Source organism: Corvus moneduloides, chromosome 3, assembly GCF_009650955.1.
Source record: "Corvus moneduloides isolate bCorMon1 chromosome 3, bCorMon1.pri, whole genome shotgun sequence".
Classification (NCBI taxonomy): Eukaryota; Metazoa; Chordata; class Aves; order Passeriformes; family Corvidae; genus Corvus; species Corvus moneduloides.
The window spans coordinates 61,519,736-61,543,687 of record NC_045478.1 but is presented as its reverse complement, the minus strand read 5'-3'; the positions used below and the strand labels follow the sequence as shown (position 1 = coordinate 61,543,687).

General features: G+C 39.5%; 2 protein-coding genes across 23 annotated transcripts in view; one reads left to right on the top strand and one right to left on the bottom strand.

The window, feature by feature from the left end:
• Positions 1 to 2,746, top strand: part of SYNE1 (spectrin repeat containing nuclear envelope protein 1) — a 295,197-nt gene extending 292,451 nt beyond the window's left edge. For 19 of the 22 annotated variants that reach the window (XM_032101881.1, XM_032101882.1, XM_032101866.1 and 16 more), the window contains one exon: positions 913 to 2,746. In XM_032101881.1, coding sequence (XP_031957772.1) covers positions 913 to 1,153 — 241 coding nt within the window. In that variant the 3' untranslated portion in view covers positions 1,154 to 2,746. The remainder of the gene's footprint in view (positions 1 to 912) is intronic. The other 3 variants (XM_032101880.1, XM_032101871.1, XM_032101862.1) reach the window with 1 other exon arrangement.
• Positions 2,747 to 8,945: 6,199 nt separating this feature from the next.
• The window catches only part of ESR1 (estrogen receptor 1), a 162,985-nt gene continuing 147,978 nt past the window's right edge, over positions 8,946 to 23,952 (bottom strand). The window contains 4 exon segments of the mRNA XM_032101883.1: positions 8,946 to 13,954; positions 13,957 to 14,168; positions 16,032 to 16,215; positions 22,818 to 22,951. Of these exon segments, the coding sequence (XP_031957774.1) occupies positions 13,863 to 13,954; positions 13,957 to 14,168; positions 16,032 to 16,215; positions 22,818 to 22,951 (622 nt within the window). The 3' untranslated portion in view covers positions 8,946 to 13,862.

Here is a 23,952-nt window from a genome sequence, read left to right as displayed (position 1 = left end):
AATGGCAGAGTTCTTGAAGCAAGTTACTTGAAGGCTCTGAGTTCTTCTGGTTTTGGCTTGTGCTGAAATACAGTATTTTCCCATGCCATTTAATTAGCACACTGAGACCATCAGATTTAATCTTTCCTAGTCACTCTTTCCAGCTCTCTACAGTTTCAGTCAAAAAGAGAAATGTGAAATTTATGTCTTTATCCTCCATTAAAGTAATAGAATGGATTTTTGAAGTGTCCCTTTGCAAATACTTGTGTTAGATCTCTCCTGCCTCACAGACATGTGATAGGTATGTGCCATTTCAAGTAAGATCCATCAACATACGGGAGTAAATCACTTGGGAGGTGATAGGGTCAAGTCAGTTGAGCAGATAGATTTTAACTGCTGATTCTGTGCAAGAATCAAAATACAATGTGCTTTGTAGAAAATAAGTCCCCATTACCTGCATATTGGTGTATTGATTGACTGAAGATGATGTAACTGAATCTCAATGCATTATACCCTCATGGATACCTTATACATAAACAAATGTAGAAACTTCTGCAAATCAGTTGGGCATTTTAAACAAGAAGGCTTCCTTTTTAGACAGCATGCATTGAACAAATACGACAGGTATGGCCCACCTTTTATTTTCCCGTTCTCTAGCACAGTGCTTTAAGTGGAGAGTCCTCCCCATAAATGATAAAAGGGCTGTGGGGTCACAAAGCCCCTTCTATTGTGATCATTTGGTGTTTTCCTACCCAGTCTAGAAATACGGGGTTTCTTAAGAGTGTTGGGGAAATAGCACGTTCAGTGAAAATACCTCTGCAGTTGTCAATCCAAGTCTGTGCAGCTTGTAAACCAGCCTTCGGGGGAGGTTGACTGCCTCTGCTTGCTGCAGTAATGTTTTAGTGTATTCAAGTGTCCATCTTCTTTTCTCAGGTCCACAAGAGGTGGCTCAGGTTCCTCCCCTTCTGAGGCTGGGCCGGCGTGGCGGTGCCCTTCCTTCTTCCTCAGAGTCCTCAGAGCTGCTCTGCCACTTCAGCTCCTCTTGCTGCTCCTGATCGGGCTGGCGTGCCTGGTGCCAATGACTGAGGAGGATTACAGCTGTGCTATGGCAAACAACTTTGCCCGCTCTTTCCACCCCATGCTAAAGTACATGAATGGTCCTCCTCCATTGTGAAGGAGACCTGTGAGACAGCGGGAGACCTTGCTGGAGTGCTGGCTAGGAGCAAGATGGTTTTAAAGGGTGACAGGGTTTTCAGCATGGCAGCTTTACCTGTCTGCTGTAGCCACCACTGTGCCCGTATCTTTCTCTGCTGGCACTCAGCTCGAAACACATCAGTGTATCAGTATCAAACTGCGTAGCGTACACCTGAGTAGCATCATTTCAATACTCGCATCCTGGGTACTAAGGAGGATGCAACGTGTATGAGGGAAACCTCTTCTGTACAGCTTTTGGGATCTTTTAGCCACTTTATATCCAGGTCATTGCCCTGTACTATGCATAGCCAAGGACTTGATACTGTAGATCCTTTCCTGTGTGCTGCTCTAAATGACCCATTAGCCAGTCTTTGTTAAACACCCTCTCAGTATCTACAGTATACAAAATAACCAATGCTTAAGGAATTTTAGAGCATTTGTAACATACAATTTTAAAGAATCTTGTATGGCAATGTATTATTCCCTGTGGTTTCTGTTTCAGGCATGGTGTTCTAACTTTTGCTTTGGATGCACAAGGTGTAAATCTGAGAAGCACTTTTTTAAGGTGTAAAAAAAAAATGGATGTAATAAATAAGATTGCAGAAGTTTTTATGAGGAAAAAATGTTGAATGTCAAGTTGAAAAACAAAGAACATATTTATGTATGTACAGTTTGCTAAGCCAAGTTTTGTTTGTATTGATTTCTTTGCATTTATTATAGATACCATAAAATATTTTGTCTACGTGCTTTTTAATGACAACTATGGAAACCTCTAAGTTTAGAAGGAGATATGTATGGTATAAAAAAAAAATAGAAGACATCCATATGCTGCACTTCAAAAAATAATTAAAAATGCTGTAACAAATTAATGGTATTAGGTATATGTTTGAATGAGAAGATCTGGAAAACGACAACTGGCAGAATACATGGGAAGATACTCTGTTAGAAGTTGTGCTGATATTGCAAGCAGTAGATGTTTTGGATTAATGATTTATCACTTCAAGTTTTTCTTCTTTTCAAGCTGCTTCTTGAAGTTCCCTCTCACCTGTGTGGTTTTTTTCTGTCTGTGTTTGTGTGTCTGCATCCATGTGCAGCCTTTGAAAATTGGGGTTGTACCAGTCCACACTGAAGCAGATTTTTTCCTATGGGTATACTGGAAACTTCCTAATACTTTCCATAGCAGCTCAATACCAAAATAGATATTTATGTTTTACCCATTGTTATTTTACCCATCATTATTTTAGTGGAATAGGCCCGAAACACAAGCATAAATAGCAGAAAAACAGAGCAAATTGAAAACTCATTAACTTTCCAGAACTATTGTGAAAACTTGTAGTCTACTCAGTGGCACTTTGCCCATCTTATCTGTCAGAACTCGACTTTGAAAGAACAGGATTCTTCTCAATTATGAAAAAAAATATAGATTGTGGCTCTTAAGTTACTGCTCTTTAATAAGCTTGGGGGTTTTGAAGCCATGACACACGCAGTGTGAATTTTTCTTCTAAGTTAGATGTTTTTGCTTAGAATATATTGGCTTGCATGACAGAAATAAAAAAGCCAGAAAAAACTACAAGCACATTAGTTGCTGTTATGTAGAATTACTTTCTGGCATATCATCTTTTGACCTGTTAAGAGGAGAGGGTGATTAGAGGTAGGGAACCACAAGCTGAACTCCAGCATTTGGAAGAGCCAAAATAAGGCTTCCTTTTCAGGTAAGTATAACATTAACATTTTTGTGAAAAGGATTTTGTATGTTCACAAAATATTTTCAATGTCTGACACTGACACAAGTATGTGTTCTTTTCTAGGCTGAGTTTCCTTCTTTGCTATTCAGAAGTTATGCGAGGCTAGATTAACATTCATAATCACTGTTTCTTAATAGACAAAGATAAAGAACACACATTTGGGCTACCAGGAAGAGATGTTACTTGAAAAAGGCCTTACATAAAATTGACCCCTCCTCTCTTTTCTGGTATTGTTGTCTTTGGTGACATAATTTAATCAGTGGTAATCAGTGCACCTACATGAATAATTCAGTAGTTTATTGGATCTATTAGTCTAGGTCTATGCATGCTTTAGACATCCTTTCATCAGCCAGTCTCTGGGTCTGCTGGTTAATTTTTTGTTGAAAGATATTTTTATTTTCTTTTTTAAAAAACACTGTAAAGGAAAAAAAAACCAGACTAATTTAGGGAGAAATAAGGATTGTCTCCTATTTTCCAGGAAGAAAAGAGTGTGGAAGATCACATCATCAAGTGTCAGTAGTCCTTTAAAATTCAGTGCATTTTTGGCTGATTATTACCTACAGGACATACATGAACTGTCTCTCCTCTGCCTTGCTGATGGTGGACAGTGTCTGTGCTATGATTTCCTTCCTTCCAGGTGTTTCAAAGTTTCTTATGTTCCTACCTTCAAGCTCTGATCTGTAGCCATAGATCTGACCAATTCCATTATAATTTCAAATGTGATTTTGCAGAAGTGGATCTTGATCTTGAAAACTGTCACAAGGAAGGCAAAATGTAAATAAGTCAGCAGGCTCTTTTCAAGTTCCATCCCAAGAGTGCCAGTGACTTGAAGGTCTAGCTTGAGTTGCAAATCCCCATGAGATATCAACATAGCTTTTATCACCACAGCATGAACCAGGTTAAATTGGGCAACTGTAGTGGGGGAGAAAACACACCAAGAAAGATGTCAAGCATTGCAGCCAGTGGCACTAGGCAGTGTGGCAGCCTGGACATATTTCTCATCCTGATAATGGGATGCTGAAACTCTTTAGGAAGTGCTCAAGTTGGAGTGTGAGATGCCCTGTCTCTGTGCTAAGCCTGCAACCCCCTAACATCTCTCCTCTTTATGAAACATCACCTACTTGGGCTCTGCAAACACAAGGGACTGATTTCTGGTAATGCACCTTGAGCCTTGGCATGAGGAAAGGCAGCGCAGGAGCTACCAAACTCTGTGTCTCAATTGAAGGCATGTGTTCAAGCATAGAGATGGTAGACTTTGCCTCTTGGGGAGCTCAGGTCATTACTGTGTTGTATTTTTTCCTGTTTTCTACTGTAGATAAATGCAGTAGCTTCTGTAGAGGTGTAATCATCCCTGCAGCTTGACATACCTTGCAGCTCTGAACCTTGCTTATTGGCCTGTGGTCACCTCAGAGCTAGTGAGTGTTTAAAGATAACTGGTTACTCAGTGACTCCAGACTGTAGTATCAAGGCACTGTGTGATTATGCTTGTATTGATAATAGTGAAAAATAATGAGCACAATTTGCCCTGGACTTCCTGCAGCTGTTTGTGGAGCTTCATTTGTGGACCGTGCTTTGCAAAACCTGAAGGCAGACTGCAAAGTGGTATTTAGAGATGTCTGACAGTGTTAGGAGTACAAATGATATTGACAGAACTAGTGTGGCCTTATTCCTCATAGCTGTGAGCATAATGACACTCATTACCTATTCCCCACCCTGCTCCAGCAGCAATAACAGCTTCTTTCTGCAAGAGATCAATTGTTCCTCACCACTGGTTTGCCCCCTTCCAGCTTTGCTGCAAATGCTGTGAACACCTGCAGTATTGCTCTCTCCTTCCTTAGAACTTTTTTCTGCATCTGATTATTGAATGAGAACAAAGATGCTAGGATTGTTTATGAACAGTCATCCCTGGCCCTTCGTCTTGTGTAATTTGTAGTTGAGAGATCTGTTTACAAGTGATAGCATCTCTCAGCATGCTCATCATCATCATGTGCATCTGAGTGGATGTGTGTCTCTGTGTTCAAAGGCGTGACAGAAACTGGTTACTAAAACTACAGATGCTATCAAGACTTAGCAACTGTAGGACGATTCTGAGAACTAAGAGCAAGTCAAAGAGAAAAAATGTAGATTCTGAAGCAATAGAAACCATTGATCTGCTCCCTTTCTGGAATATACCATATTTTATTTGGTGTTTAAAGCAATAGATGATGGAAAGGAAAAAAAGCAAAATAGTGAGTTTTGGTTTAAGCTGGGTGGTTTGGCAGCAGTCAAATGCAGAATTCATCTAGAACAGTGTTTGTCTAAATTGAGGGGGGGAAAGGGAGTGCAGGAAGGGGTCATTTGTCTTTTGGGTTGTGTGTATTACAGGCACAGAGTTCCCTGCATAAGGGAGCTTGTCTAGGTACTGGCTGAGTGGTTTTAATCTTGGCAGCATGTTGTGTAATGCACTACAGCCAGCTGAATTCTATTGTTGTTGCACTGTTCGGCCACAATTAGACCCAGAGGGACATAGGGGTACAACCTGTATTTGGGAGAAGTTATGCTGTGGTAATAATATTAAGAACATTAGAATATTTTAATAATATTCCCCAATAGATAAATAAATAGGAATGATTTAGAGAATTAATTTGTCTTCCCAGAAACCAGTAGATAAAAATCTGTGAAACAAGATAAAAGGAAATGAATAACTGCAAGCTGAAGCACTGAAGATTTGTCATAAACTAAGGCCTGGTTAAGTGATAGAAATCAGAATTTTAGTAAATGATTGCTCTAAAAGCAGAGAGCTGAAAGCTGTAACATCTATTGTTCAGTGCCACCTAATATGTCATTCCAGAAATGAACTAGTCAAAACTGCTTTGTTCAAGTAAGAATCTATTTACAGACCTGAGACGCAGCAAATGGATTTGACCACAGTGAGGTCTGAATAACACTGGCACATTTAACTTTTTGGAAAGACAGGAAAAGGAAAAGTAAAGTAGGAAAGTATTGTCCGTGTCTTGTATCAAAGGTATCCTTGGTGGGCCGGGGTGGGGGGGGAGAGGTGTGCTAGAGAGCTCTTCTGATCAGGGATCATGCAGATGTGGATGTAGTTTGCACACAGGTTACTCAGGTCAGGCTTTTTTTGTTTTCTGGCATGTTGTAATTCCTGGGAGACTGCTATTTATTGATGTTGTAATTGTGGTTTTTTCCATTCCTTTGGTTTTAGAAAGGAGGTTTTAAAGAACAGCTTGAATTAAACCTACCAGATTCCACTTTTTTATGTAAGTGCTCACAAGGCTATCCAAGAAGTGGGACATTCACAGCTGTATTATTCTCTTCATAAACAATTCAGAAATTGTCTGGGAAGCTCTCCTGGACATAGAGCGGCAGGTTAAAACACATCGTTACAATTTTGACTCCTTTGCTAAACTTGAAGTATTGTGCAGGCAGGTATGGAGACCATGGGGGAAAGGGGAGAAAGAATTACTGGAAGAAAGCATGATGCTGCAGCATTTTGGTTATAGATAGATAGATAGACAGACAGATACAAAGAAGACATTTTTGAGCTGTAGTTTCTTCTCCTATTTTCAGATTTAATGTAAGGAAAAATTAATCTTGTAAGGGCAGACTAGAATTCAGTCTTTTCTGCTTTCACACAAATGCCTAAACTTTCAAGCTTTTATGTGCCCTGTCACCACAAAATGGACAGCACTTTTTGCTCATCTCTAGAGTATAACATTTTTGTTCACCTTTCCATGGATGACACAAGTTGTGAAGAGGTGAGTGAAAAATAAAATAGAATCTGACAAGAAGCAAATCTTTCTGTCTTAGCAGCATTCAGTCTTTACCTGTAGAGGAGATAAATACCTTAGTCCCAAAAGTGTTGCAAAATCTGGCTAAAAAATGCCTGAAAACACATCCTTTCCTCACATGCACATTTTTCACCTATTTAAAATGGTAACATTCTGAAGTTGTGCGCAAATGTGTAGGAATGGAAGACAGCAGGAGATAAATTTCGTATCACCTGTATGCCTGCAGAAATGAAGACATTAGCAGAATGACACCTAAATACTGCAGCACAAAGTTCTTAAAGGGACATGAGAGCTAGGGCCCAGTAAAGATGAGCCAGGAGTTTTAGCTGCAAAAGCTCTGCAGTGAAAGGCATGTCCTTGCTGTATCATTTCTCAAATTTCTTCACCCAATACATATAAGAAATTGGGAATAAACCTGGAGTCTTGGATGGCTCTTGACAACTGAAATGTGCCCAGTGCCCAGCTGCAGAGGCCCTGCTTCTGGTGGGTGCTGGGTGTCTGAGCAAAGTGACATCTCATCCACCTTCTCCCATCACAGAACACATATCATGGGAGGGAAAGAAGATGAGGGAGACAGACTCTTTTCAGTTGTTGCCACTGTCAGGGCGAAAGGCAGTGGGCACAAATTAAACCACATGAAATTCCATCTGAGCACAGACAAAATATTTTATAATGTGAAGATCATCCAACACTGGAAAAGGGTGCCCAGAGAGATAGAAGGGTCTCCTTTTGTGATGGCCCTTAGCAATCATCTTTAGGTGATTCCTCTGAGCCAGGAATTGGACTAGACAGTCTCCAGCAATGCATTCCCAGCTCGCTGCACTGTGATGCTGCGTGGTCATATCGTGCTGCAGAAAGAGATGGGCAAAAGAATGCCTCAGGTACTGTACAATGCCAGGCAGCGTGCAATACTTTACTCATTCAAATTGTTAAAATTTTTGCAGAGGTAAGTATGTTCAGACTTTATCTGTGAAGTTTTTAATTTAGGAGTGCCATGTTTTTGATCTTACAGGAATATTCTCTTATCTAGCTGCTTTTTTTGGGTTAAGCCTGTGAGTTCAGCATCATGTAGCAGCTGTCTTCTTAAGCCACTTCCCCATGAACTGGTCCCGTAGTTAAAAAATTGTATAAAGCTATGGAATGGTGTCATATTTTGAGTCAGCATTGAAAATTAGTTTGTTATTTTGAGCACATGTACATGTGCAATTAGTTCCTATTGCTCTGACCCACCCTTTGTGGCCAAAGAAGCAACTTTCAGTCAAGTTGTCATGGAAGCATATTGCAAAACAATCACATGATTTGGAACCCTTGTTCAGTTCTACTCAGCACTTAGTAATCCCAGCAGTCTCCAGCTTTCTTTTAGAGTCTGAATAGGCTATTTGCTTTCATATTTGACAAACTGTAAGGTGAGGCTTCATATGAACAAAGTATATTGCCTGTTTTGTCTTCATCGAGATGATAGAATTGAGGTAATAATCTTATAATTTTTTCCTTGTAAGTTCAGTGAAACATCCCATAAAAGCAAACAGCTTTTTCATATATATTCATATAAGAAAAGGACCTATGAGCCAGTTCAACAGTCCCATGTTGAAACCAGCATGGCACAGAAAACAGATGAAAAAAAATCAACACAGGGACCATATTTTCTCTGTTATGCAAATCCTATAGATGACTGGTTTCTTTGCAAACACCAAATATGATTTTGAGATTATTTTACAGAATAGAGTTGAGTTCCAAGAGGTCTTATGTCAATAAAAGTATATTTCATTTCTTTTCATCCCTTCCTGATGGCTTAATCAAGATAATTTTTTTTTCCTGAGAACTAGTTTCACTTGGGAAAGGAGTCCTATTTGCCTTGATACAAGCTAGCTCATGGTAATTGGCAGCCAGCTACAGAAGGCTAAATTCACACAATTTGTCTCTTCTGCCATAATCTATTTCACAACCCAAAATAAGGAATGTAAAGCAAAATACTAAGAACATTAAAGCATATAAAGTACTAGGTACTTAGGTTACTTCCCTGGTGTCATTAGGATTACTAACTACACCTAGCTTCTTGTTGATATGGCCACTCTGATGCTTTTCAGGAAAAGTGAAGGAACTAAGAAACAGTTTTCACCTTCACACAGAAAGAGATGCATTCTGATTCTTTCAAAAACGATGTGCCATTTTGCTGTCTGCTGGAAAACAATAAGCAGAGAAGCATATTTTTAAAACATGCAAAAGACAAATGAAACAATGTGTTCTGATCAATTCTTTATTTTCAACATCAAATACATTGATAAAAATCTTGCACCAATCAGGTAGCCTACCAGATTTTTTATTTAGACTGTTTTAGAACTTTTTTAGGTGCAAAACAAAGACAAAAATACCTCACCAAAACCAAAGACATCAATAATTTCATATGCATCAGTGAAAGAACAGAATACTTTGACAAATACATTATGACAGCTGAGCCTATGCCAAAGAAAGGACTTTGCATTGACAGACTAAATAGTGCACACAAAAGCACTGGTTTCATAATACATACAATAAGGTAATACATAAAGTGGCTTGATAATGCAAGTCTCATGACCAGCAGTCTATCCCTTCCTTTTTCAATGGGCACTTTCTGAAGAAACAGACTTCTAATTGTAGGCACACACAGGATTACAGAGCTTACTAATTTGCAAGATGGCAGCATGTAATTTTTTTTAAATTTTTGTTTATTTATTTAGGCACATTTGAATGCAAAAGAATTTAATTTCTTTTTAACACAGTGCAAAACCAAATACCCTTTATGGGCAACAATCACCTTGAAAACAACTTTCAGGATATAAGGCTACCTACATTTGAAGGATGAAAGGGAACTGTGAGTAGAAAGGATAGGACATTAATATTGGGAAAACATTCCTTTTAAACTCTCAGATCAATTTGAGATTATGCTACAGGTGCAGGTGACAGCAAAGACTGGTTTGTATTATGATACCATCATTACCATCCCCCTTCTATTACACGTGTTGATGTCCTCTCTGTAAAGCCGTACCACGGTTGTAAAACATCCATCTCTTTATTCGAAGTGAGAAATGCACTTCACGCACGTTCAGCTGAGAATGCCTTATATAGAAAATCCCAATATCTGTAGGTTGAGTTGCACTCTAATTTTAATTTTTTAGGATACTATATACACAAGAGGGTCTTGCCATGTTCTTACCTAAGCCTGTAATAAGACTAAAGACCTACTGAGGCAGAATTTTTACTTTGTTGGTAGTTTGCTTATTTTTAAACATTTGGCACAGCTCTTAAGGAATCAGTTGGCATCAACTGAAATGGACGGAGGCTCCAATACAAACCCTGGCTCTTGTGAAGGGGATGGTTTGAGGGGTTTTTGTTTTCTTTTTTTCAGCTTAGGGTCCAGTGATCTGGTGACATCCTTGCAATATCCTTGGGAGCTCAGGTCCAATTATTTCTTTAATGACATTTTTAAACCCCTCAGTGTAGAGAAGGAGAAAAATCATCAAGTGATGTCACTGAAATATAACAGTAGATTTACCACAACACACACCAAGAAACTTCCATTAAACTATTTTACCCCAGTACAAATCTTAGTACCCTAACTGGGAGTTTTACCTGAGACAAAGCCTGCAACATTGAGAGAGACATGGCTCAAACCACTATAAACCAGAGTAGCTTTCACATATTCAAACACCACGTATTCTGACACCACTAAGTGCTACACATCTCCCTATCTCCTCTTCTACCTCCCAAGCTTTTTGCAATACTTCAGTAACAACCATGTTCTCAAGCAAAGCAAATTCATCTGGTCTATTTATGTTTGCCTTGTGCTGGTATTACATTGCCTATGTTTCTAGAGGGTTTTTTTTGGTTTTTGATGCTTTTGTTTTTTTAAAAAAATCCATGTATAAACGTTACAAAATAATTATTTTGTTAGCTGTCCAGAGACATCACTATGAATGTTTTGGTAAAAGCATAATTAGCTGCCTTGAAATTTTTTCTTTCAATTTTTTTTTTACATGCTATATATTTTTATGTAATATCCAGCACCAGATATTCAGGTAGTACTGGTTTGTCAGCTGCATATATAAAGTATATATGTATATATATACACACAGAAAATAGCATCTTGTGAAATAACAATTACCAATAGTCAGGCACAATTTTTTGCATACACGAGAGCATAATTCAGAATTACATATGAAAAAAGTTGCTATTTTTGTATCGTAGACTTCATTTAATCAATTGAATAGCTACATTCATCTGTCTGATATGGGGCCATCTTTATAGATAACTCTGGGAAGGTTACTATATGCATTAAAGTGCTGCTTCAATTAAAATCTCATTAAAATGTTAACAAAGTGACATGGATCTTAAATCTGCCCCGAGGTAAATTAATGTATTACTGGGAATCACTCTTACTCTTTCTAGGTTGCCCTTCACTGTTGTCACCACAAACATGGGAGGACTGGTTGAAAGCTAAATTGCTTCCTTGCAAGGGCTGAGCCTAGGAAAGCATTCATAATTATTGCAAGCTGACTGATATTATTCTATATATTCCAAGACACATTCTGCCTGCTGCATACCACTTCAAATCATGCTTTTCCATCTTCACTGGGAAAACCTGCTGAGTGTAAAGGTCCTTGCCCTATATAGGTACGATCCAAATCTGACCCTCTGTTGTGAATTGCTCTCCATTAACTACCCTTTATCCTCTAGGTCAACTTTACACTTGAATCGATGTAATTGACCTGTTCAGGGATGTAGGAAGGGAGGCATTCATTTAAACCAATTTGCCTTCCAGCTTGTGATCTTGATCTTTGTGTTCTGTCCTAGAGTACACCGAGTTGCATGTACAGTATTTAAAGAGCAGCTTTAATGCACACTGGGCTACAAGTGAATGATGATGGTGTAAGCAAGATAATTTAACTACAGGGACTCCTGTTCTCCATTCAGATCTTATCCTGCACTCATTTCAGTGAACTCATGGTTTTTCTAACATATCTGAAAAACAGCTACTAAAAAAACCCAAAATGTCCATTTTCTTTCATGACATTTAGGAGCCCTCAAAAAGCCCTTAGGTACCAAATTAGCATGCGTGCGCGCACACACACACACACACACACACACGCTTTTACTGAATACACAAAAAGACAAAACCTTCAGCACATTCAGAAGAAAAATGACACTACAATATGCATCAAGAAAAGGCCTATGAGCTTACGGTGATTGCTTCACATGTTTAGGCTCGAACAGTTTTCGAGGAATCTTCTCAAACATAGGTAGCATCTAGCTTTAGACTTTCAAACTGCTCATATACTCAGATATGTACATGAAACTATTATAGACACCATTATGTACATTCACTAAAGAATTGAATTCCTTGACTTGAAGCACAAACCCGTCCTATGCCTTGCTGCCTTCACAATTGCAGTGAAATTTGATCTCACTGTACACAGGCTATGCCTGCATGACAGGGAGCGTAATTAGACATAGGCACTCCTGTATGGCATTACTTGCACTCTTTCCTATGTTTAGTTTCTACAGGATATTCCAATCAACATAAAGGTTTCAACTACAGTAAAAGAAGCATCCCTGAACCCTTTCACTAGCACTGTGGCCAGCTGCTATGGAGCAGCCTACACTCATGCTAGGAAGCATCCTCACTGGCAGGGTGGTTGCTTCCAACCAGCTATTGGAATAGTCCCTGGTCCGTGCTAACTCCCAATCTGCACCTGTCAACCAGAAGTGCAGATAGCACAGGCAAAGTTTATCATTAGATTAGTAAAATATCCCTGGCATATGTAATAATCTCATTCCAGTACCCAGCAAAGTTCCCTGACGTTTAATTTTCTAGCATAGAGGCAGTCAAACAGCAGCACCAACTCCTACTTTGGATAGCATATCGTGTATTTCTTCAGTCTCTTTCATGTCTTGTTGAAACTCTTGACGTCAGTGGACCTTTTGTAGATTTACAGTTGGTCTGAAGAATCAGACTGATCCTTATGAATATCCTTAGGAGCTACAGACATGCATGGAGAAAGATAGGTTTATCCTTCTGGACATGCAGTCCCAGAGTCTACACCATGTCTGAGGCTCATTGCCCAGTTTTGGTGTCACAGGTGGGCCGGCTCTTAACAGCGATTTTGAAACATACCACAAGAGCCAAAGAAAGCCAAGGCAAGGAAAATCCTGCTGCTCTGACTGTGATGCCAGCCCTCCCACACACAGCTAGACCACACTCTGCTGAGTGGGATGGGACCATCCCACCCTTCTGTGCCAGTCTCGCACTGGTGTCCTAACCCCTTGCTTTGTAGCACAACAAAGCATGGGACAGGGGGAGGGATTTTTTGTAAATAGTGCTGGATCCTGTATGTGTGTGAAGACCTTTCTTTAAGACCTGATGATTTTTGTAATCATCTGGTCTGATTCAACAGTATTTCTCTATGTTATCACTTTTTGCCATGTTGCCCTGCATTTACACTCTTGGGCAACAGAACAATTTAGCTTTCTAGGATCAGACAAGATAGCATGCATGCAAAGCAATTCATCTAGAGGATATGGTAAGGGTACCTAAAAGTTTGGTCAGAATGAGCTTGAGAGGGAGTTTTCTGGTGATGTAAGCCAGCGAGGTAAAACAGTGTGACTCTCAGACAGCCGTTTCTTTATACTGTAGGAAGAAAAGAGGCAGGAATCTTAACTAGACTACCAAGGCAGTCCCTCGCAGTGCAGCTTCACTATGGCACGCTAAGATGCCAGTCAACATTCTGTTTACACTGCCCAAGAAGTCATCCAGAATCTCTACCAAACTGCTTCAAAGTTTCAAGCAAGTAAAGCATTAAGGGAGCTCAGGATTTTGGGTGGATATTAACAAAGACTATCACTCATGAAGATACCAATATGCCTGGGTGGTATGGCCTATCAATTTATAGTAAGATGAATGTATGGTTTAGATTAGGACTTAGTTACCCAAATAACATGCAAAATTAAATAAAAACACTGCAAATTTTAAATCAAGTTAGCCTGACAATCCTTGCTGGCTGTCCATGCCAATGAAATGTCTTCTGTTTAGGATAAGCAATCAATTTAGGCAAGCGCTTGACAAACACTCATATGGAAAATGCTGGTGTCTGTTGTCACTGGAGTGTTTTCAAAGGTGGCACTATAGATGAAATGAAGCATGAGCTAGTACACTGCTGGGTTTCTCATACCATTGTATATGCTGACTTCTGTTTATATCGTATTCTGCATATTCTCCTCTTCTTTGCTGTTTACATAAAAAGACTGTAAGGAATGAGATGAAGCTGATGCCGCTGTCAGCTGACTTCGGTTCTCCTCTTCCATGGGTTCAGCACTCCTGGCTGCTGGGGCGTGCAGTCGGTGAGCGTCCAGCATCTCCAGCAAGAGATCGTAGAGTGGAACTACATTCTTACACTTCATATTGTACAGGTGCTCCATTCCTTTGTTGCTGTGTGTTGTGAGGAAACAACAGTTACTTTCCAAACATGCTATGGGGAAAAAAAAAAGCTACCAGCTAATAGTATTTGCTGGGTTCATATAAACCCTGTCTTGTCCAAAACAACTAACTTAGCAGTGCATTTGCTGTACACATCTGCTACAGTATAAGCAGAAGGCAGCACCTGCAAAGAACATTGCAGGCTGCCTGTGGTCAAGGTGCCTTCTAAAGGTTTCTCTTTTGCTCTTCTTTTCCTAAAAAGTAGCCTAGAGCACACAGACTCTTAACTTAGCCACTGTGACTTAAGAGGATGGGATGAATTTTGCCTTTTCCATAATAAAAAAGTATCAGTTTTCTTTCCTGGAAAATAAGCTCAATCAATTTCTTAGCAAAAGCTCCCTTATAATAGTACCCGTTCACAAAACTATGAAACAAAAATTAACTGTACTATACATCTGGAATTTCCTTAATTGTAAAAATTCTTCTTAGAGGGGGGAAAAAAAGGATCATTAACACAAGGACAAAGAAACTCTACAAAATGACACAAGTTAAAAAAAACCACATACACGCATCCCTTCACTTTTTCCCAAAGATCTGTGTATCAGTCCAGGAGGTAAAATCTGCATGTTTCAGCTTTTCATCAGTAGCTATGATGTGTTGCTCACTCTAATTTAAATTTTATTAGCTGAAATAATGAAAAGTTAAGTCTGTGTAACAACATCTCCTGTGCTTTCATAATTATAAAATCTATAGCATACCTTTGTAGAAATTTATCACGTTAACACTTCATCCATTGAGCAGCTGCCTTAAGAGGTAATTTGGGAGAATCATTTGCTGCAATTACTAACAGTGTGTCAGGCAGCTCACCTCTGATTAGCAAAAGGCATGGTCCTCTAGATTGGAATTTAGTAGCTCTGCATTTATGCTCATCCATACAATTCACATAATGATCCTAATCTCTTTTCTAAAGTGATTGGTAATCACGACACTTGGGAAAAGTGGCTACATAAAAGCGACAGTTTTATAAAATCTTATCTTCTAAGAGACTAAAGTTTGCAGAGCTAGGCTACTTCTACATTAATATTCTACTCAGTACTTTTCAAACACCTGTGTCCGGGTCTGGGGTCCTCACCCTGAGAAAAACTTAGACCTGTTAGAACAGGTTCAGAGCAGGGCCACGAAGATGATCCAAGGGCTGGAGCACCTTTCCTGTGAGAAAGGCTGAGAGAATGTGGGTTGTTCAGCCTGGAGAAGAGAAGGCTCTGAGACCTTCCAGAAGCCTTTCAGTACTTGAAGGGGGCCTCAGAGAGAGCTGGAGAGGAACTTTTCACAAGGGCATGTAGTGACAGGACAAGGGAGGATGGCTTCAAATTGAAAGACAGCGGGTTTAGATTAGGTACTAGGAAGAAATTCTTTACTGAGGGTAGTGAGGCACTAGAACAGGTTGTCCAGAGAAACTGTGGGTCCCCCATCCCTACAAGTGTTCAAGGCCAGGTTGGATTGGGCCCTGAGCAACCTGATCTAAGTGGAAGGTGTCCCTGCCCATATCAGGAGGGTTGGAACTATACGTTCTTTAAGGTCCCTTCCAACCCAGGCCATTCTATGATTCTAAGACACACATAAGATTAAAAGCAGATACTTCTTACCCTAAAACTTTTAGCACTATCAAAACAAAAAGCAGAGGAAATGACATCCAGAAGAAACAAATGGGGTAAACATTTTAATGTGGAAAGCTTTTTTTTTTTTTTTTTCCCCTGTTACAGCCCTTCACACAGTTTGCACTCCCACCCATGAAGGAAAAGTGTGCATGTGCATTTGTGACACCTCTCTTGCATGGGCCCAGCACAGAAGTGCTGACTATGTGCTTGGTCTCACCTCATGTGTCTGATGTGAGAGAGGATGAGGAGGAGCTGAGCCAGTCGTCTGTGTTGCTGCTGCAGAGAAAGGCCTGACTTAGCCATTAAGTGTATCAGAGTGTCTGTGATTTTATCCAGGACACGGTGAATATAGTCCTTCTCTTCCAGAGATTTCAAGGTGCTGGAAAGAAAAGTGTACACACCTAGAGTAGGAGGGAGAAAGAAAACAAACAAACCCCAGACAAAAATTACTTTGGTGGACTCAAGATATGCCTTGTGCTGCCTCTTAAGCTGTGTTAAACCATGGGATCTGACTGTGAGCCAGCTCTCCTGCTTGGAAGCCAGGTCGCTGCTTTGAATGACCCTGGAGCATGGATTTGGTCACTGTGGGCAAAGCAGGAGGAGAAAGACAATGCCTCTTCCCTGCCTGGGTCCCACCAAGGTCTGTAGCAGGTGCTGGGTGACACCTGCAGCTAGACCTACCTGTGGGCTGTGCTCTTCGCTTGGTCACTTGACTCTGAAACCTTGAGGAGATGTTATTCCCCTTGAAAGCTCTATAATACTTACCAACCCAAGCTTTCAGCAGCTTTTGCCATTTTTCCTGCTGTATAGTATTTGATTTTTAGTGATTTTCTAGTCAATCTAGAACTGAATAAAGTTACTGCGAAATATGTAAACAAAACCAGGGTTTGTTTATGGACGTTTGCCTCAATAAAATCCTCCCAACCAAGCAAGAGCCTGGAAAGGTGTGCTCCTTCACCTCACTCTCCTTTAAAAACTGTGTCCAAATCAACTTGTGCAAATTTAGCTGTCTTGAATTGCTTACTACTGAAAGTGAGCAGCCTGAAGGTTTGGACCAGACAGAAATTTTTCCAGAGGACAAAACACCTTAAAACTCCCCCTCCAACAGCCCCTCTACATCACCTGTGACAGTCTCTAATCCAGGTATAAGAGCTTTTGCCAGTGCTAAATCTTGGGAGCATGGAGCAGCACATCAGCTTTCAAAATGGGAAAGTCTAAACTATTTTGGGCTGTTTTATCTTGATTTTTTTCTGGACAACAACACACAGCCAATGTGAATCAGGTCACAACAACACTGTGCTGCCAAAAGAGAGCTGTTGTACTCAGCATCAGTTTTTAAATCTTTTGGACTGAACCAGTAACTCTAAACAGGTCGTATTGCCATAATCCAGTCCTGAGGCACCAGAAGTTTAAGATGTACATACATTAATGCAATCAAACTGGCTTCATGGTCCTGTGTCTATAACAGTCTTGACAAATCCTGTGCTTTGGCCCTTCTGCATCAGTTCATGGAGCCAAGAAGAGATCTGGATTTTGTCTTTGGAAAAAAATGGTTTCTGGAATTATGTTTCATTCTGCTTTTCTTTAAAGCATCATATATAGCAGAATATGGAATTCAATTAGTGTTATTAAGAGTAAAAGACACACAGACACTAGCATGCACACAGACAGACAGACATACATGCTCTAGCTTGTTTGCACTGTTTGCAGCCTTGGGGCCACCACTGGATTTGAAGATAACAATACTTTGCTGTGCATCTAAGAAGCTGGGGAGCTGAGATTTTTTTTAACATCTTCTTGGCCTACCTCACCTCCTCCCATCATCTGGGTATTTGAAAGACTTGACACCTAGAACTACTGTAACCTGCAATTAGCTTTTATGATTTTGGGTCTTCTGTACTAAAAAGAAATGTAAATGTGTTTGTGAATGTGAATGTCTCTGGGAAAAAGTAGTAAGAAACTGCTTTAAAAACCCAAAAGGACAGCTCAAACACAGCACAACCTCTGAAAATCGTCAGTCAGAGTTCTTAATTTTGGTAATCAATATTGCTTCAAATTTGATATAGATAGTATGGTGGCCTCTTTTCTCACAGAGCTTTTCATAACTATTATTATTTTCACTGAAATTAATTCTCAAAACAGAAACTGGTCCTGGGTTTTTCTCAGCTGAACCTTTCTCAGCTGACTCTGAACCACCCTCGCATGTGCCCATTGACAATACAAGGCTTGATAGCTTACCAGTAGGGGCAAGATTCTTAAATATTACTGACAAAACACAATCCACTAGAAGGAAATATTAATCTCATAAATGCACCCTCCAGAGCGGTTTAATTCAGCCACAGGAACATATTTACCTATTGTGCTCTTTCAGCAGTACCCCATAACTTCATATTACTGGAACTAGTAAAAGAAAAGAATCTTTTAGGAGGAATTTTTTCTCACCTAGGTCTAGTCTAGAAGCTATTAAAAACTGTAAATCAAAAAAGCACTCCCCAATAACTGTAGAGAATTCAGGCAATTGCCAGTCAATAACTGCCAAGGGAAATTATGTTAGGTTTTCCTTTCTACACCCTCATGGTGATTGCTCCTGCCCCAGGCCACTGACCAGAGATTTCCCAAAAAGAAATGCTATCACACACTCATACATATCCAAGCAGAGTTTTCAAAGGAGGATGCAGAAATCTGCCCTAGCAAAGTGAAATTTAACAGTCTCAAAGGCCTTTCCAAGCCTAAATTGAATAGCTACCAGGTTGTTTTCCAGCTCTTTCTGTAGGTCAGTATTATGAAACATAACAGGTGCAAGAACAGAGAAAGCACCACCCTACAACCAAGCAAGGCCTGTTGGTCCATGCCCGTAACACACACCAGAACACGATCCCTTGGGGACTGCAGTGCTACCATGCCAGCCCTTGGAATACATTGATATAATTTTGTATCTTTCACCATATATAATTATATATTTGTTGCATGTTACTGTAGAAGAGAATGCCCTCAACATCTTTTCTGTCACAATAAACCCCAGTTTAAGTATTTTTAGATTTAGAGTTCAGGCTCACAAAGCAGTACCCAAGGCTCTCCTTCTTCCACTATGCCCCATTGCTCTGAAGCTGTAGCAAGACAGGCTGAGCATATGAGGAAATTTGTCTCCGTACCATGCACTCCTGGAATCATCCAGCCCCCAAAATAAAGAAATAAATAAGAAGGACAATTTAACAGGAATTGAAAAACATCAGGAGAAAAGAATAACAAGCTGTCATGTGGAACAATTTATCAGGAGGTCTACAGCATGCTTCACATCAGCCAGATCTTTCCATCTCTATGGACTAACCAGCTAACTAATTAGGTAAATCATCTGCTAAGGCAGATGTGACCTACATCTTCATGTCCAAAATGAAAGCCTGTTGCTTTGCCACATAACGCCAACCCTCCTCTCCAATACACTCAAAAAGGAAAACATCTGGCATCATGTTGCCTTTTCATGTTTCTAATACTTATTTTCCAACGTTACATAACAGTCCTTTAATATTGAGCTGAATGTGGTTTTCAAAAATACATGTTTGCTTTTTTAGTCAAAAGATTTATTGCTGCAGCTTTAGAGGGGCACCTTCAGGTTTGTTGTTTAGCAGGGACAATGATGTCTTTGTTGTTACAGACATACTGTCACCTTGGTATCTCAGGAAAAATGTGGCGGTAACGTTAAGAATATACCTTGGTTTATAAACAAAGCCTTCCACCCTTTCTACAATCACTGAGCAAAACTAAAAAAAAAAAAAAAATCGCATTTTGTCCAAAACCACGGGGAAAAGGAGTGTAAAGTTATTAAACGGCCTTGAAAGATGTTGCAAAAACAGGAATGTCCAGCAAAGGCAATAAACAACACTACTTCATGTGAAGAGACTACCAGATGTCCAGGGATTTAATAAAGAAACGTTTGTGTACACTCAATGAATTAAATCCGCACAAAGCTTTAGAATGAAAATGCAGACTGCTTTTAAACATGACATGTAGCATAATTAGTCCTATTTGTTTAATTAATCTGCTTGTTTAAATCATTTTGAGATCTGCTGGTTTAATCACATGAATATATAATACAGACAGCATAATAAGCCAAAAATTCATTGTGTGTTTATCTGCTGTTTCTTTAGCAGAAGATTTGTGAATATTTACATATGCACTCACAGAAAGAATCCAGGTTAAGGCAGGCTTGGAGGTAATCTAGTTCATCCTCTTGCTCAAATAGTGGTAGCTTCAGGGTTAGATCAAGCTGCCCGAAGCATTTTCCAGCTGAGTTCTGAGTATTTCCAAGGACTAAGATCCTACCATCTTTCTGGCCAACCTGTCCCAGTGCTAAACCTCTCACTGGGTAGAGTTTTTGTTCTGTTTATCTGGTGTCAGGATCTGCCTTGCTGTGGTTTTTCTCCATTGCAGATTGTCCTTTTCCTCTTGCACCTCTTAGAAGGGTCTGGCCCTGGCTTCTCCATAACCTGTTCATCAGCTCTCTGAGGGCTGCAGAAAGACCCTCCTTTAGCCTTCTCTTTCCCAGGATGAACCAACTCAGGTCTCTCAGCCATGTGCTTCATATCTGTCCAACAACTTATGTAAGGAGGCTGGCTACATTCTGTGAAGTGAAGCATCTCCAGAAGACATTTTAGAGCATCTATGCCAAACACACAACTCTTACACATACCCCAAATTATGCTACTTATCTCTGTCTTGCAGCCTCTTAATTTGAGCATCTAGAGGGTCTGACAGTAAGAAACTTGTATCCACATTCCCAATTAATTTGGTTTGTTATAGTAATACAAATACTGAAATGTACCTTTATGCATAAAGGTAATGATATGCAATACAGATACACATTCTGTGGCCACATATACACAGACTTTACAGTGTACTCAGAAATAGTGCATTGAGGGCAGTCTGTAAAGCAGACTAACACATCACGATCTGTCTAACAATGGTATAAGTTGCTTTCATTATGATCCTGTAACAGCTCAGCTGAACCATGTCCTCTGATCTATCCCTATCAAGACTCTTGTAAAAATGCCAGACTTCTGAGCAGCTATAAACTTACATTTAGTGTAAAAAAAAAAAAAAAGCCACAGCCAAAATCAGATCAGTCATCAGATCAACTCTGATGCTCTGCCATGAAGAGCACCACCGATTTGAACTTGCTGAATATGAACCTTGAAGGATAGTATCTCCTAGTTGCACTCAGTGGTCCCATCTCTCTTACACGCAGAAGAAAATTTGTCTCTGATTATCACTGACTTCACTTGCTGTATTTTTTTTTTTCACTCTTTTTCCTTAGGGGAATCTTGTGACAAAAAAATCCCATTAACACAGTGAGATGTGCTTATGATGGATAGCTGGTGATGCCTGGCAGAGCTTTGTCTAAATAACAAATTTCTTTTTCTGGATCAATACTAAATACAACAGCGGCACAAAATTTCTCTACAGCATGACTTAAATTCTTCATGTTCAAGACATGAACATCCAATTAGTTTTATTCAAACTTCCAGGGTTTTTTTCTAATTTAAATTCAAAATTTTTATAAATCAATTACATATTTTAGATTTATTTAAGAATTTAATTACCTTTGAATAGATTAGCTAAAATTTTGGAGCAGAATCACTTTCCAGGAAGAATATTTAACTCTAGGAAATATTCTGTTATAATTATCAGTGCAGTAAAAGGAAAATAAAATGTCAAACAGTAATTACAATTACCCTATCCAGGCAACTAAGGTAAGAACAAAACCCCTTCATTCCTAACATGCCACTTGCTTGCCTCAAATGTTACTTCTTGGCAATTGGCAACAACCAAAACAAAACCTGAACCCCATTCATATCTCATAGAACATACATAAAGGGTTTTATATTAGATTATATAAGTACATAATTTTGCTTGAGCTTTGAGACCACATTCAAGCTTCCATAAAGAAAAAGGCCTGAGCAGTAAAGCAAAGTCTGTTGCGTTTACAGTTAGCCTTTGATGTGAATATCTTAAATTTGTTTTGCCCACAATTCGGGCAAGTGATCTGTTAGACAACTAGATAAAAAGGACATAGAGCCCTCCACATCTGTTTTCTCTAGAGGCTGGTACCATCTACAAGTTCAAATGCAACAGGAAAAGGGGAGAACAAGTGGGTAAATCCCCAGCATTGGGAAACCGGCATCTTTAGTCACCAGGTAACAGCTTAGCAGAGAACTGCATGTAAAATTTTTACTTTGGTGCCTACATTATTATTCTAGATATCTATCATTTCCACGAGAACACCATGGGTCTCATTTCTGCATATACAAAATTAATTGTCTGGAGATTTTTTCTCATTTCAAACAGAAAAGAGTCCTCTGGTGTACAAAAGAAGTTGCTTCACATGCTTCAGCTTAAATATTTTTGTTTCAATCATCTCATGTACAATTCAAATCATCTAACCTTACATATTTGTATCTATACTTAACACTTGTTATCTAGTCATCTATTTTTGAAGTGTACTTCAGCATGAGATTTACAGCCAAAAACTGTAAAGGAAGTGGAAAGTGATTATATCAGATTTAGATGCCTATAATTTAATATAAACTAAACCACAATAAACTCAAGCATATTTTTTACCTTTTTTCCTTTTACTTTGCCATGACCTAAGCACTGCAGTTTGGCATTGCCTTTGGCTGCCCTGTGTGTGGTTCCAGCTACTTCAGTGTCTTGTAAGAGTTTTAAGACCCACCAGCATCTGTTTCAAAGCACTGCTCTGATCACCCTCCACATCAGCTGCACACAGTGTGTCAGCTACTCACTGCATCCATTTCCTGGGTCCCATCTACATCACTGGACAGGCTCAACCGCTTCCACCCCTGCCTGGTGGTCCTGCCTGCGTCTGTGTTGAAAACCCATTTCCATTGCTGCTGTCCCAAAACGAAAATGCCACTAAGGATAGCACAGTGTTCAACCACATGCAGAAGTGGCCACAAATACCCGAGTGACAGCAAAGCACACAACTTACCAGAATTGAGCAGGATGATGGACTTAAGGCACACGAATTCCTCCCCTTGAAGGTTCATCATGCGAAACCGAGCAGCAGTAGCCAGGAGCATGTCAAAGATTTCCACCATGCCCTCTACACATTTCCCTTGATTCCTGTGTGAATACCATCAATGGGGAGATATTCACAGTTTAAAGCTGGTGGTACCATGAGTTTTTCATCCCCTTGCACCAATACCCTCCAATTTGATTTCATCAGCTCACGAGCAAGCGTGTGACTTCCTACTCTGTGCACTTTTGATATATGTGTGATTACAAAAACACTGTTCTCAGTATCCCGTGTAAAATAAACAAACAATTAAGTACCATATTTTTAAAAAAATCAATTTTGGGAACTCATCACAAAGGCATTACTGAGGTGGAACATTTAGAATTGACTCAATCAAATCTTTATATTGAGGAAAAGATTTGTTCAAAACTGCATTTTGATTTATTTGTGTTTGTGTATGTGTGTGTGTGTTCTGCTGCTGTTACTTTGTTTCTTTTTTCTTTTCTTTTTCCCTTTAATTGAAATAGTCCCAGTTATTTACATTTCTCCCTCCCTAACCGTTCGCACTTCTTTCTAGCTGGCCATGGAACCTTTAATGTTCCAACACACTTCTCTCCATGTCTGATGTCAACATAATGCCTCCTTAAGCTTATTCATGAGCTCAAGAAGGACCAAGAAGGCCAAAATCTTGTCTGCATGACTAATGAAAACTATCAGTTCACTCCACAAATCAAGTAACTTTTTACACTGCAGCATTAAACGAAGCTGAAGTTTGGGAAATCTTAAGGTGTTCATTAGTAATGGCAATTAACCACCTCCTGTTTACAATAGCAGGCATTCCCACTCACTAATTTTCATCTTGCCCACCCAACCTGCAGTTGAAGAATTAATGCAGATTTTAATTATTTTTGTGAAAATTTAGTCTGCAGATCTTTTGGTCATTTCCATTACTACCTATAACAAGAACTACCTACTTTTACTTTTATTAGGCCTTCCTGAGTGAAATTTTAATATATTAGACTTAAGGAGTGATCAGATCTGCTGTTTAGAAATAGAATACTTTTTAGATATGGCTTTCATGAACAAAATTATGAAGATCATTGCTACA